This window comes from Mercurialis annua, linkage group LG5, assembly GCF_937616625.2.
Source record: "Mercurialis annua linkage group LG5, ddMerAnnu1.2, whole genome shotgun sequence".
NCBI lineage: Eukaryota > Viridiplantae > Streptophyta > Magnoliopsida > Malpighiales > Euphorbiaceae > Mercurialis > Mercurialis annua.
In genome coordinates, this window is record NC_065574.1 from 7,938,221 (window position 1) to 7,953,744 (window position 15,524).

A 15,524-nucleotide genomic window follows, 5' to 3' on the forward strand; every position below is an offset into this window, starting at 1 on the left:
TAGAGTTAATTTCAATTTTATTCAAGTGATTAATGCCGGTATATTTGAGCATAAGAAGAATTATTATTACTGAAATGGACAAAATAAACAGAAAAATAAAGTAAAGATAGAAAAAGACTTTTACAATATATTTACTTTTCACATATAGAAAATTTATCAAAATGAATCTTTGCAAGACTATTGTCCATTTTTAATTATTATTTTACCTAATATGAAATGATTTTTAGAAATATAAATTAGTATTGCCTACTAAATCGGCTCATAAATAAAGGGACCCAGTGATAATTTGATTAACCGATCTCGACCGTTCATTACATGGTCTTGCGGTGCAATCCATCCGTTTACAAAACTTTCCAAAACTCGTCATCTATTTGACTTTGTAAGCAAACAATTCTTAACATTCCCAATCCGGAACTGTAAAATACGCGCTTTATATCCACCCTACACGTGTAATCTTAAATCAAATCTCACAACCTTGACGCGAGTATTATGTTTTTAATACTCGCAGAGAGTGTTCCAGTTAGTCACGGTGATCTCCCGTGACGATGCACAAGTTCACCGTGTCACTTAGTCAAAGTCAACACATACAGTTGAACCATAATAATCCACGTGGCAGTTATTTTTTAGCAAACCAAGAAATAATGATGTTGACGGATTAATAATAAAAAAAGAATTGGTTCTCTTTTAATTACTCGCGTAATTACAATTGTTTAAAGTTTCTTTTTTTATGGTTATATTTTACCAAATAAGCATATATTTACCATATTATGCACTTTGCCTACATTTGAATTAATAGTAATACATACGTCAATTTAATTTAATGTAAAACGAGAACGTAAATTTGGTAAAAACCTATTTTGGAAATTGTCCACACCACATGAACAAATTTTCCTCATTTGGTTGAACATGTGTAGTGTTTGGACATTTTTACAATTGCTTCCCATGAAATATATCATAATTGACTAAAAGTGAACAATCCCAATTATAAAATTAGATTTAGTGAAACATGCCTAATGTAAATTGTCCTCTAAAATTTACTATTATTAATTAATTATATTATTTAATAAAAGTCTAAAATTTTAAATATTAATTGTGTTTTTATTTTTAATATACTTTTTAAGATTTAAAATTTCATTATCATAAATAAAAATAAAATTGTATTTTTTTTTATTTTCTGCAGAATCAAAGGGAAATTCTAAAATAAATGAAGGGAGCAATACTTTTAGATAAAGAAAAATACACTACCATGTGGATAAGACAAAATTAAATCTACCCATTTGGGTATTAAATGTTCTGTTTATGGATAACTATAAACTTTTATAGACAATTTATTTCTTTTAAAACGTAAAAAAGATTTTTAGATAATTCTGACGCGGCGATTTATGTCAGTCCAAAATTATTATAGTTAAAAATGTCTAAATTAAGAAAAATAAAATTACTCTAATTGACTTCATGATCAAAATAGTAATTATAGTAAAATTAGAGATGGATCCAAATAATTAGGATAAAAATGTGGTCTTCATTCCCAAGAAATATGCCTCTCTACCTATAATCACTCCCAATATACTCCTATTTTACTCTATATTTTGTTCTTTCTAACTCAAAAACTTAAAAAAAAAAACAAATTTTTCATTAGTTAAAAACAAGAAAAAAATGTCAAAAGAAGAAGCAGCTTATGTTGGGTCAATCGATCAAGGAACAACGAGCACACGGTTTATCATCTATGATCGTCAAGCTCGCTGTGTTGCGTCTCACCAGGTCGAGTTCACTCAATTCTACCCACAAGCCGGGTATATTTTTTAATCTTTTTTTGAAGTTTTGTGATAAAATATTTAATCTTTTTTGTATGTTTGATTTGAAAGTGGGTGATTTTGTTAGGTGGGTGGAGCATGATGCGATGGAGATACTGGAGAGTGTGAGAGTTTGTATGGCGAAGACGGTTGATAAAGCTACTGCTGCTGGTCATAACGTTGACGGTGCATTGAAGGCGATTGGTTTGACCAATCAGAGAGAGACAACTGTTGTCTGGAGTAAATCTTATGGGCTTCCTCTTCATAATGCTATTGTTTGGATGGATGTTCGTACCAGTTCTATTTGCAGGTACCCTTTTGTTTCATTAAGTTTAAAAGTTGGTTCTTTTTGTTTTTGATAATTGGAGAGGGAGAACGCTTGTGCGAGGATTAGAACGCATGATGTTAGCAGAATGCTGCATAACGCTTATACCATTTAAGCAGCACCTCGCTGGCTGTTAATTGTTTCTTATTATCATTGATTGTTCAACTTTCTTTGTTTATTTTTTGCTATTTTTGTGATTTGAGTCTTTTGGGTTTATATTAATGCTTAGTTTGTTTTTTTACTTTTTTGGGAATTAGGTATTGATATAGATTTACTTTGTTTATCTTATTGAATAATGGTATTGTTTCCAGAAATTTTGCATTTCTTTTGACTGTTGATTATTATTGATTATGCTGTGAATTTGACTGGTGTTTTTTTATATCAAGGAAACTGGAGAAAGATTTACCAGGAGGAAGATCTCATTTTGTTGAGACTTGTGGTCTGCCGTTAAGTACTTATTTTAGTGCAGTGAAGTTACTGTGGCTAATAGAAAATGTGGATGCAGTTAAAGAGGGTGTTGAAAAGGGTGATGCTCTTTTTGGAACTATAGACTCTTGGTTAATCTGGAATTTAACCGGAGGAGTCAAGGGCGGGTTACATGTTACTGATGTCTCGAATGCATCTCGAACTATGCTCATGAATATCAAAACCCTTGAATGGGATGCAACCACATTGAAAACTTTAGGAATTCCTGCCGCAATTCTGCCCAAAATTGTGAGCAACTCTGAGGTTATTGGTAAGATTGCAAAGGGGTGGCCGGTTACTGGTATTCGAATTGCTGGCTGTCTTGGTGACCAACATGCTGCAATGTTAGGTCAAGCTTGTAAAATAGATGAAGCGAAAAGCACCTATGGGACCGGTGCTTTCATCCTTCTGAACACGGGTGATCAGATAGTTACATCCAAGCATGGCCTTTTGACTACTTTGGCTTATAAGCTTGGTCCGAAAGCTCCTACGAATTATGCTGTAGAGGGTTCAATTGCGATTGCTGGAGCCGCAGTTCAGTGGCTCAGAGATAGCCTTGGGCTAATTAGTAATGCTAGTGAGATTGAGGAACTTGCGAAGAAGGTTGAATCGACTGGTGGTGTTTATTTTGTACCGGCTTTTAATGGATTGTTTGCGCCATGGTGGCGCGATGATGCTCGTGGTGTTTGCATTGGGATTACAAGATATACTAATAAGTCTCACATTGCTCGTGCTGTGCTCGAGAGCATGTGTTTCCAAGTGAAAGATGTGCTGGATTCAATGCGCAAAGATAGAGAGGAGAATGACAAAAACAAGGAAGCTAAGAAGGAATTCCTGCTTAGAGTGGATGGTGGTGCAACTATTAACAACCTTTTGATGCAGACCCAGGTTTGATCCCGATGCATTCTTTCATATTTAATAAAAGATCATTTATTTGTGTTGCATTCGACTCGGAGATGATAATCGGATTGATGAGCTTTGTTAACCGTTTGATTAATGTTTTTTATTATAATTATCGAAACTATCTTGAGCTTTTTCAGGATTATGTATCTTGTATCCATAATTATTTGCAGGCGGACTTGCTGGGACACTCAGTTGTGAGACCAGCTGATATTGAGACAACAGCGCTTGGAGCAGCCTATGCTGCTGGTTTAGCAGTCGGTGTTTGGACAGAAGAGGAAATTTTTGCTTCCGGAGAAAAGGCGAAGACAGACACCGTATTCCATCCTAACCAAAATGACGAATGGAGGAAGAAAAAGGTGGATTCTTGGTGCAAAGCTGTTGAAAGAAGTTTCGGCCTGGCCGATCTCTCAATATGAAGTGTGTTCTAGTTACATGCTTGGACGTCTTTCGTTCTAAAGTATCTTATCCTGTTCATGTTAAATCGTCCGTTTTTTTTAGTTCCATGTAGATAGAAAGTTCAATAAGGATTGGTGATCTCTGATTAGATTATTGATTCATGTGCTCATATTTGGCACCTTGACAAACTTTTGCTGCATACTCAATGTAATGATGCAGCTTTTCATACATTGTACTACTTATTATGATCAGCAAATTATTTTCCTGAATTTTTCTTTTTGTTTGCTTGCCACTCTACTTTGATAACTCTGTCACAATTGATTTAACTAGACGGATGCTACAATTGAAACAATTTTTTTTAAATTAGATTATACTACTAATTGATAAAATTGAAAGTTTTAGACAATAGGGTTAACATTTAGATTTTTTAGGCTATTAGGCTAAAATTGCAACGTTCACATTACATTTACCTCAACGTTCAGACATTAACTGCTGATTAACAGAAAATAACAGTATGAAGAGTTGGGTAGCAAAATTTTGAGTTAAGTTCTTGTTCCTTCATCAGATCCTTGTTTGCACCTCTTAATTAATGGTACCCCACATAGCAATGGATTTCCTTGAAAGCTGCTGTTATCAATAGTTCCAAAATCGGGGCCGAAATCTGGAATTCTACCTGATAAATTGTTGTAAGCGACACTAAAGAACTTGAGGTAACGCAGATCTTTCAGTTCCTGCGGGATTCTTCCGCTCAAGCCGTTGTGAGAGAGGTCCATGCTATCGATTTGGCTCAAATTTGATAAAGTTGTCGGGATGGAGCCTGTCAACTGATTGTGAGACAAGTTCATTGCACGTAACTGATTTAGCTTTCCGAGTTCACGAGGGATTTCTCCACTCAGCTTGTTAGACGACACATCCAATGCAGACATGAAGTTGGGTATGTCGCCTTTGTATAAAGGATACCTGTCATCGGTATGACTTGAAGTCCAGTAGATCATGTTGCCAATTGAAGATGGAATTACACCTTCAAAAGCATTTTTCGAAATATTCAAGTAAATTACATTGGGAAGAATCTTCGCGATATTGGTTTGAATTTTCCCGTGTAGCTGATTTTCGGATACATCAATCCACAAGCACTTCGGAAGTGGCGGTAAAACAAGCTGGCCTACGAAAGAATTTTTCCTCAAAGAAACAAATTCGAGTTTAGTATTGCTGATACGCAACCATTCAAGGTTTCCTTTCAAATTATTGTGAGAAAGATCAAGGATTCTCAACTCATGCTGCTGGAAAAGAAACTTGGGAATCATTCCGGAGAATTTGTTCAGATTACAGTTAGGTAACAGAAGGACCTTTAACTGAAATGAAGGAATCCAGCTTGGCTTTTCAGTTTCAATTTCTAAGTTGTTGCTATTGTTTACAATCTGAACCACTTCAAGCCGCGAATGATTAGAAAACGAGCTGAATGAGAGCACGCCTTCGATTCGGTTATGACTGAGATCAATGTACTGGAGTGATGTGAGACCAGCTACCATAGAGGAAGAAATTTTTCCTGATAGCTGGTTTTCAGAAACATCTAGCAGCCTAAGATATGACAGTTTTCCTAAGCATTCAGGAATAGTACCCCGAAACGAGTTCTGACTAAGATCAAGCTCTTCAAGTTTCTGCAGTTGACATAAACCTGAAAACAAAAAGGAGAGTTAAGCACTAATCGTTTCCAAGGTTGCGAGCTCTTAGTTTCGAATCTCGTGGGAGCAAATTTACAAGGTTGGTCAAGAGAAATAATCAAGAAACATACTGCCAGAAAATATCATGGAACATGAATTTACCTGGAGTTGGCAAATAGCCATTGAGAAAATTCTTGGACAGGGCTAAAACCTTGAGAGAATATAGATAATGGCCTATGTTTGGTGGAATGCTACCAGTGAGTTCATTCCCACTCAAGTCTAAAATCTCCAAACTTCTGAAATTTCCCAAAACTATACAAAAAAACAGAAAGACCAGTAATTAATTCATGCCAAAAAGATTGAGGAAATGTAATAATGAAAGACAGAAACAGAGGTTGTGGGTTCAAACCCCGTCTCCGTAACTAACAACTAACAATTGAGACTCTAAGAGTCGATTATCATCTTTGACAAAAAAAAAAGACAGAAACAGAGATTTTCGATTACACTGAATTGGCAGAGTTCCGTTGAGCTGATTGGATTGCAGATTAAGGATCTTCAAGTTACTAAATGCAGAAAGTCCTGTGCCAAAAGTGAATTTCGAACCATCAAATCAGCTGAATCTACATTTTGTTAAAGGGTTATCACTATTATCCCTGTGAGTTTAGGTTCAAATTACTGTTTCCCCTCTCAACTTTAAGAGATTACTATCTCCCCCTTCATATATATATATTTAATATAAATAAAACCCCCTTATAAATGGGGTTTTAGTTAAAGAAAACTAAATGTGAGTAAAAATAGTACTCCCTCCGTCCCGTTTAAGAAGTCTCATATTCTATTTTGGGATGTCCCATTTAAAAAGTCCCATTACTATTTTTAGAATACTTTTCTATTGAATACCCCATTTTACCCTTATTTTAGTTATCTTAAAAGAGTTTTATGGAAAATTCCACTATCATTAATAGGGGCAAAACATGAAAAAACATGAAAAAACAAGAATAATTAATGTTTTCTTAATCTGTGTGTAAAGTTAAATGAGACTTTTAAAGTGGGACGGAGGGAGTAATTTTTTAAACTCAATGGAGGGAGATAGTAGTTCCGATATAAACTCATGAGAGTAATAGTCTGGAGAAATTGTAGTACTTATTAAGATAAAATGAGTAATTTTATAAAAAAAATATCACACTTAAGCCTCATTTATTATACTTATTAAGGTAATGAACAGTTTCAGACATGTTAAAACTCTTATCTTGTCTGGAAACAAGCAATAAAACATGCAATTTCCATACCTTGGTCAGATAGCGGACCGGTGATACGATTACTTTGCAGGTATAAGGATTTGAGAGATTTGAATTGACCCAAACTCTTTATCACACTCTTGTCAACATAATTCACCCTCAAATCCAGAGTTTCTAGTTTGTTCAGATTAAAACTCTTGGAATCTGAAAATTTCAGAGAATGTCAAATCATAAAAGCAAATGGATATCTGTATACAGCCTTAAAATCTCACATACATCAGAAATTTACCTTGAATGCCGACGAATCCAGCTATGGCGTTGTAGGATAAATTAAGAGTGTGAAGCTGTGTTAAAGGGTAAAAGATTGAGATATTAGGGTACCAACGGCTCATATCATCATAATTTGGGCCAACACTGTCGAGAAAAAGCATGTTGACACGGCCAGTGGTTGAGTTGCATTTGACTCGCTCCCATTTGCAGCAGTCGCCATTTTTAGCTAGCTTAGTCCATGAAGGCATAAGCAAGTCTGCAATATCACCTCTAATCTCTCGGACAGATGCTTTGAAATCTAACAGAGCTAGTCTCTCGTTTCGAAAGCAACCGTAGAGACCGTTGATTTGTAGTGAAAGCATTGTAAAACCTAATAGGAAGCATTTCATTGAGAAGCTCTCCATTTTTAGGAAAATGGTGGTTGTTCTTTTGGGATGGTGATGGTGCTCATCTTTGCGCATTTTATAATTTTCTAATGGAATAAATGACCAATTCACTCCCTCAACTTGACACCAAAGATCACATAGGCGTCCAAATTTACAAAATTGGTTATGGAATCAAACCAAACCAAACTAAACTAAATTTTGGAAAATTTTCAAACTGAACCAAACTGAACTTTTAGTTCGGTTAAAATCATTATTTTTATTTTATTTTTTAGATTAAAACTAATTCAAAATTTCTATATATATCTATTAACATATATATTTACATGTTGTATAAAATTTATTAACTCATATATCAACAATAATTAAAAATTAATACCAAATTTATTGATTTTGTTTACAAAAAATACCAATTTTTTTAATTTATTATATGCTGCTAATATAATCTTAATCCTGTTTAATGTTATTAAAATTTTAATACTGGTAAAAGTTTTAGTTTATTTTAGTATATTGATAATTCATTAAATTTTCTTCAGTTTCATTGCAAATAAAATAGTAAAAAAAAAATTATTGCATATCTTATATGTAAAATTAAGAGTTCACCGAGTAACACTAAAACTTATTCTGTGTGTTTTTTATAGGCAAACAATCACTCAAATTTGTGTTATTAGGCATACCAACTTAATAATAATGTTCAATATGAATTAGCTCTTACTTCAAACTCATTAACTTCTATTTAGTATAATATTCAAAGTTTTGATTTATATAGTATATTTTTAGTAAGATTGTAGTCAAACAATGTTACTGGTTAATTTAATAAATTTATATTATTTTCAGTGTACTTCAAATTGTACAAATAAGATACGCAATATTTTTTTCTATTATTTTATTTGATACAAAATTAGAGATAATTTAATTATTAATGCACTAAAATAATCTATATCTATACTGGCGGGATTAATTTTTTATCAACAATAACGGATTGTTTTGGTGTGTGAGCCAGGGATGCGGCTTATGATCTTCTGCATTTTTTTATATCTTGAAGAAAGAGAGTGGAATCAACTAGTATAATCAAATCAAAATTTTCTTTGACCGGTTTTGCTTGGCAATCAATGTTAGCTTTTCTTGAGTATGGAGCACTTTAAAAAATGTGATAGAGAGCTTTGTACAATAGTAAAAGTTAATAAATTTTTTTATTTTTTTATTATTAATAGATAATAAATAATTTAAAGAAAGTTATACATTATAGAAATATCATATTTTAATATAGATAATTTAGTCTAAATATTTAATAAAGTTAAATCAACTATCTGCTTCTGAATTTTTTTTTTATATCGACAGTTTTTTTGAGGTTCAAAAAAGTAAATTTTCTGCTGATTATATCACTTTGCTAAATACTTAAATAGTTGAAAGTTAAAAAACGTATGTTTTTGTTAGAGCTGTATAAAAATCAAATCAGACCGGAAAATCAAACTAAAATGTTCGTTGTTGGATTGGTTATTCAATGAAAATGGTCTAGTTTAGTGGTCAGTTTCGAGAATTGCTAGAGTTCAGTTAACGGTTCGATGTTGGTAAAATCCGCAAGTAAACTGACGTCTATGTAAATAATATAGACTTTTAAGTCGAGTTTTCAAATCCAATAGAAAAACCAATCTTATCCACCAAATTATCGACTTTAATTGGTATAGAAATTATGAATGGTTGAATTATTAATTAATACAATACTAAATTAAACAGGTTATAAACTTATTATAAAAGAATCGAGGATTAACACTTGATCATATGTTATTCAATTCATGGATTACGATTCATTTCGATTGATTGAAGTTCACGCTATTTTGAAACACTAATTACTCTCTCTCTCTCTCTCGAGTCAATAATTAATAGTATCCTATTCTAATCAATTAAAGAATAGATAGCTAATCTCGCTTAACAATATATTCAAATAATCAATTTCAATAGAATTATAAAACAAACCTAAAAAATATATATTCTTTAATTCACTCTCGTATAATTAAATCTTAAGTTGTTGATTATATGTCTATCCTAAATGAACTTTCTCGAGTCAGATTCAAAATACATGAAAATAATTTAATAGATGAAGTTAAATCTTGATTTAGGAAAAAGAACAATACACAATCAATTTAGAAGTTCACAATTCAATAAAATCAAATAAATATAATTCAAGAGTTAATTCATTATTATACTTTAAATTGAAAAATTAACGCTAAGAACAAAACTAGAATTCATAGAAAGAATAATACAAATAATAATTTTCTTGAAATTAATTACATCGTCCTTGTTCTTCAATTCTTCTAGTTGATATTAAAGTTAGAAAAAAGCTGATGTAAATCTAAAACTAATCTAATCTAATTGTTGCCAACTAATGGCTTTTTCTAGGTTTTCATTATACTTTGCCTTTTATAGCTAATTAGGGTTTTAGACGTGATTCCAACTTTGTCTCAGTTGTTTCAAGTCCCTTTTTTAAGTTCGTCTAGCTTCCGGTCAAGTTTGGTACAAACTCGGGTCAAAACGATGAAGTTCGAGATGAAATCTGATGTTGTAAAGACCTATTCGATAGGTAGAGATGCTACTCGACGAGTAGGCGCCCTTTTTGGACGTTGTTTTTCTTACTCGAGGACTACTTGTCGAGTAGCCCTTTCAGGTCCTCGAGCAGGCCTAATTTTTGCTTACTGCTTCTCTACTCAAGGCCTACTTGGCGAGTAACACTGACAGGTGTTTGAGTAGCCTGTTGTTCTGCACGACCATCAACTACAAAACCAATTCATAATCTGATGTAGACACCTTCAAGTGAGCTGATTTTTTATCTCTTGAAAAGCTTATGTTGTCTGGTATATGTCTTATGAAGAAAACAAATTCAATAACAATTGGATGTTACACTTGTGATGTATGCTCATTAGGTTGGTCGACTTATGAAGATTAAGAGATATGCTACGACCTCAACATTTGTTTTTGTCTTAATCGTTATAAGCTACTAATGACGTTTGTTTTTAGTATTAGTTTCAAGACAACACAATTTGGAGTTTTGTGAAATTTTAATTGATACACCCGAAGATAGTAAATCTTCAAGTCATTTTGGTTTTAGCAAGTTCAAGACGTTCTTGAAGTTTATATGGTACTCCTTAAAGAATCTCTTTTAGAATAAGTTTAGTTTGGATTTAAAATGGAGAAGATGGAGTACAACAGTAATCATAGTTTATTGAAAAATTCAAATTAAAGTGGAGATTGTTGAAATATGCCTAAAATTCTAATTGTATTTGAACTTTATTAGTGAAGTATTTGAAAAAGAAATAATTTTATTATCATTGGTAATTAGGAAGTATAATCCAATTAAGATTGATACTCCTAATGCCATATATATTATTTACTCACTATAAATAATCTACCTTGTTCATCTTTTAGTACTGTAGAAAAGAACCGAACACACAATATAAATATTGATGTGAATAAGGAGAAAAGAGGAGTATATGTGATATGAGGAATATAAGTTAATCCAACCTTTTTGAATTACTTCTTGCAGAGAGTTAAACACTTGTGAGTTTTTTTTTCACTAGAGATGTTCTCTATTTGATAATTCTCCTTTGTATCCCTTTTAATGATCAGTTAAAAGCTCGATTGTTTTATCCGTGGATGTACGCTTTAATTCCGAATCACATAAATCTTTTGTGTTATTTGTTTAATTTCTATATTATTATTTGTTGATTATATCCATAATTAAATATCTATCGAATGATTTCGGTTCCGCTGAGCATACTAATCCGGTCACGTATCAGTCACAACAGCTATTTTAATATTTAGATATTTATATCATTATATTTTATAACTTTTTAGCTCAGTTTAAAAAATAGTTACATTTATTTTAGAGTTCATTAGATTATTTTATTTATTACAAGTTTACTAAATAATAAAAAGGATATATCTCATTAAATCCATTGAAAATAACAATTAATAATTTTATATTTGTATGTTTAATAGCTTAAATTATAAATTATTAAATTTATATATAGTAATTTTGGTAATTATATCTTAACTAGGTCGATGCCCGCGCGTTGCGCGGGGTGTAATTAAAAATTTAATAATTCAATTTTGTGTATAATATAAGAAATTTACATTCTAAATTTAATATAATTAGATTTCTAAATTATAATGTAATTTAATTTTATAGTTTATTAATATAATTGTTTTTGAATTTATTAATTTATAAACATTATTATCACATAAAAACTATTCAAATTTTATAACCATAAAACTTTTGAAATTCTAAATTAGTACATGTATATATGTATATATATTATTGCGTAATATATATCATAACTTTTGAAATTTTATAACATGTGAACATGAAATAAAACTGTCCAAATTTCACAACTATTTTACATTAATAAAAACTCTTTGAATTTAGTAACCATAATTTTTTTTTAATTTTAGTGTAATTGTATTGAATTTTAAAACTTTTCATATCAAATATACATACAACAAATATGCATAATTAAATTAGAAAAATAATTATGACAAGAAAATCTATATATAAACAAATTTTCAAAGATTCACATTTAACTGATATATTAAAAAGAAAATGAAGATCTTTAATTATTCTATTTATTGTCAATAAAATCATCAAAAATAAAAATGCTTCTCATCAAACTTGGATTAAGTAAAAAAAAAAGTAAATAAAAAAGAAAAACAATTTCACTGTTAACCTGTTTTTATCAATGCAAGTAAGAAATCAAGTAAGTATATATCAGTTGGCTTTTCGTTACCCAGATATTGGAAAGATAACATTAATAAAGGTGTAATTTTCATTTGAGATGTATATAACTATTAATTCCTATCAACTTATTGAGAAATTCTTAGACAGACTCAGTCCACCACGTCATCTATAGACTAAACCTATCACATTATGACACGTCATTAAAATAATGGTACTATCGTAATTTACTATTCAAAAGTGTAAATAAGTAATAAACAAAATTACGATAGTGCCATTGTTTTAATGACGTGTCATAACATGATAAGTTAGTCTACGGATGACGTGATAAACTGAGTCTACCTAAGAATCTCTCCAACTTATTTTCAATTGAGAGTTATCTTCACAATAACATTTGTTTTGCTGAAACTAATTTCTTCAATCAAAAACGCTTATTAAATTGCCACTAACATACATATAATTATGTTTTTTTTCATTTTATGAAAAGATAAACTGCACTACAAAGAGCATAATAATTTATCTCTCATCGAAACAATTACTAATCAATAGACAGCTGCTGCTTATATCCCTTGTACTTTTAACTCAAATCTTTTGGATTTAAAATCAGAAATTATGTTTTCTCTATAGGTTTCATGAAAATTAATAAGGATGAAATTAACTGCACTATGAAGGAAGATGGAACTAACCTTTTTTGGAGAAAATGTGGTACTCACGCTTTTTGCAATATGAAAGTTCTGGAGGCTCTTTGCAATTTATAGATGTTTTAATTTTTCAGGTTTGTAAGGTGATGTTTTATAAAGAAGAAAAAATAGAAAGAAGGGGAAGAGTTTCAGTCGAAGTTACAGTATTAAAGTAGTAGAACTGTTACAGTTTTATAGTAACAGTCGAATTGATGATGGAAAAGTTAAAAGAGTTTTTAATTAAGCAGAGTCCACATGTCATATGTTAAAGAGCCCACATGGCTGAATATGGTTGATTTATTATTTGGAGCTCAGCTTTATAGTATAGTATAGATTTTAATACTAAATTTGATATGAATACTCTTATTCATAGAAGAAAAATAATTAAAATACATTTTGAATTCAGTTAGTTATTACGTAAACTGATTTTTTCAATTAAATAGATTTTCATGTAAATTTTTTCCAAAAAATATTAAATATAAAAGGTTATTAATTTTTTTTTAAAAGTAAATAGTATAGTGTTTTATATAATAAAAAAAAAAGGAGAGATATAGGCTAAAGGAAGAGTAGTTTTGATTTTGAAAATCAATTAGAGTTTAATCTTAATTAATTAAATTTGGAGCGTCTTGTAGGGCTTAATACATAGTTTGACGCCTAAACTTGTACCCTTTTACCCATCTAATCTCTAAATTTAACGTCTCACCTATCGAACCTCTGAACTTGTTAAATAAACCGATTTAAACATAAATATTGAACCCCTACATGCCACCTGTCACTTGAAACATTCTAAAAGAAATTGTGTAGGGAGGTGTTCAATGTTTACGTTTTTATCAAGTTCAGGGGTCAAATCGGATTATTTGACAAATTCAGAGGTTCGATAGAGAAGACGTTACGTTTAGAGGTTAGATAGGTAAAAGGATATAAGTTCAGAGGTCAAACTATGTATTCAGCCCGTCTTCTAGTGCTATCCAGATATTCTTACTATTTCATAATATTTCAAAAAGCAGATCTGTATAACTAAGCATAATATTTAATGAATTGTGCATATTAAATTATGTCAGCGGCATCAGTGGATTTAAATGTACAGGATATATTTTAATGAGGGGTGCTATTTAACCCACTATTTTTATCCTTTCTTAATAAAAGAGTAGAGCAATTTAAAAAGGAAAGTTGAAAAATATATTTTTAGATAAGAATTGAACAAAATTTACTATGTAAGGAGAGCCATTAAAAATGGTAAAAAATGGCGAATTAAATAATATTTTTTTATTTTAATTTTTATATATTTAAAAAAGCAGATCTCCATTACCAATAATACTATTTACTTCATCCGTCTCATTTTATTTGTCCACTATTCTATATTTGTATGTCCCAAAATAATTGTCACATTTGTATTATATACACATATGTTCCTCTTTTACCCTTAATATAAATGGATATAATTTAAAGAATATTGTGTACCATAAATACATATGTTTGACTATCTTATATTTTTAATGTAAAAATTAAATGACTATTTCTATATAATAATCTTTTATGCAGTGTTTTCAAACCCGGACCGGACCGGCCGGTTCAACCGGTTAGACCGGGAACCGGAGGTCTGTCCGGGTCAATTGCTTCTTAATACCCGGATTTCCGGTTCAACCAGTTTGAACCGGAAAAACCCGCCAGAACCGGAAACCCGTTAGACCGGAAAACCCTTCAAAACCGGCCGGTTAATTAACCATGTAAACAAAACTGATCGAAGATTTCAAAAGAAAAAAGTTGGCAGCGGGAGTGACAGTCAAAATCTTATAAATTGACTAACACATGAAATTTATTCAAAGAGAAATAGATAAAAGAGCATAATTTTATTAGATGGGCATACATGTATATCAATTACTTTGACATTTCTTTCTATCTCACTAAAAGTTACAAGTTGGTATAGAAATTTTTCTATTAAGAAAAGGACGTAGCGGCGGTGGCTGAGTGTTGAGGTTTTGAGCATAGAAAGTGTAGTAGTTAGGTTAAATTGAGATGACAAGTTACTTCTTGGGCCAGGCTTATTATGGAGTTAGAATAGAAATTATTGAAGTCCAAAAACACTCACAAAACTAATCCATTTTATCATATTGTCAGGTTTATTTTTTGATATCTTTTAATTTATAATATATTTTATATTTTTATCTAAACGGTTGAGCTAGCGGTTGAACCGGTTCAACCGGTTGAACCTTCAACCGGTGGACATTCCGGTTCTGTCACCGGTCCGGGTTTTAAAACATTGCTTATATGTTTGCTTAACACAATTAGAATTATGGAAGAAAAAATACCTCAAAATTCTACAATTATGGATAATAAAATTTCAAATTCTTCAAAACCAAGAAATTTTGTACAATTAAAAACGTTAATTTCAATTCTGTTGCCACCTTTATTGAACAATTAAAAATGAGTATTTCCCACCAATATCAATTTTGATCTTCATTAGCTTTTCATTTGTCCACTGTTAATCTTTCATTTCTATATGTAGACAACGATTTCTTCCCTTTTTTTGTCCCATTTTTTGTGTATTCATAAACTTGCAATTTTATTGGCATTTAATGTTATTACTATTATTGTATTGATTATTTTTCTTTTCTAATATAGTAATTCTAAATTAGTTCAAGAATCAAAAATGGTACAAAGGGAAGAATTGTTAGTAATTAAAGTTT

The 15,524-nt window shown here is 31.0% G+C and overlaps 2 protein-coding genes across 2 annotated transcripts; one reads left to right on the plus strand and one right to left on the minus strand.

Moving 5' to 3' along the window:
• The first annotated feature begins 1,530 nt into the window (after positions 1-1,530).
• Positions 1,531-4,158, plus strand: LOC126683232 (glycerol kinase). The gene is made up of 4 exons (XM_050379080.2): positions 1,531-1,790; positions 1,879-2,100; positions 2,502-3,468; positions 3,654-4,158. The coding sequence occupies exons 1-4, from the start codon at positions 1,654-1,656 to the stop codon at positions 3,897-3,899; spliced, it is 1,572 nt and encodes a 523-aa protein (XP_050235037.1). The 5' UTR covers positions 1,531-1,653; the 3' UTR covers positions 3,900-4,158.
• Positions 4,159-4,290: 132 nt separating this feature from the next.
• On the minus strand, positions 4,291-7,460 carry LOC126683230 (receptor like protein 21-like). Its single transcript, XM_050379079.2, has 5 exons — positions 7,065-7,460; positions 6,827-6,979; positions 6,045-6,119; positions 5,703-5,852; positions 4,291-5,554 (listed from the first exon to the last, which is right to left on the minus strand). Exons 1-5 carry the CDS (start codon positions 7,447-7,449, stop codon positions 4,422-4,424), a joined length of 1,896 nt encoding a protein of 631 aa, XP_050235036.1. The 5' UTR covers positions 7,450-7,460; the 3' UTR covers positions 4,291-4,421.
• Between the last annotated feature and the right edge of the window lie 8,064 nt (positions 7,461-15,524).

What these genes read in the sequence shown, in the direction of transcription:
- LOC126683232 (XM_050379080.2), top strand. Translation starts at nt 1,654, where the DNA reads ATGTCAAAAGAAGAAGCAGCTTATGTTGGGTCAATCGATCAAGGAACA. An exon ending in CAATTCTACCCACAAGCCGG is followed by an intron (nt 1,791 to 1,878) that starts GTATATTTTTTA and finishes TGATTTTGTTAG; the next exon opens with GTGGGTGGAGCATGATGCGA. An exon ending in CGTACCAGTTCTATTTGCAG is followed by an intron (nt 2,101 to 2,501) that starts GTACCCTTTTGT and finishes TTTTATATCAAG; the next exon opens with GAAACTGGAGAAAGATTTAC.
- LOC126683230 (XM_050379079.2), bottom strand. Translation starts at nt 7,449, where the DNA reads ATGGAGAGCTTCTCAATGAAATGCTTCCTATTAGGTTTTACAATGCTT. An exon ending in TGGATTCGTCGGCATTCAAG is followed by an intron (nt 6,980 to 7,064) that starts GTAAATTTCTGA and finishes TGAAATTTTCAG; the next exon opens with ATTCCAAGAGTTTTAATCTG. An exon ending in TGGCTATTTGCCAACTCCAG is followed by an intron (nt 5,555 to 5,702) that starts GTAAATTCATGT and finishes TTTTGTTTTCAG; the next exon opens with GTTTATGTCAACTGCAGAAA.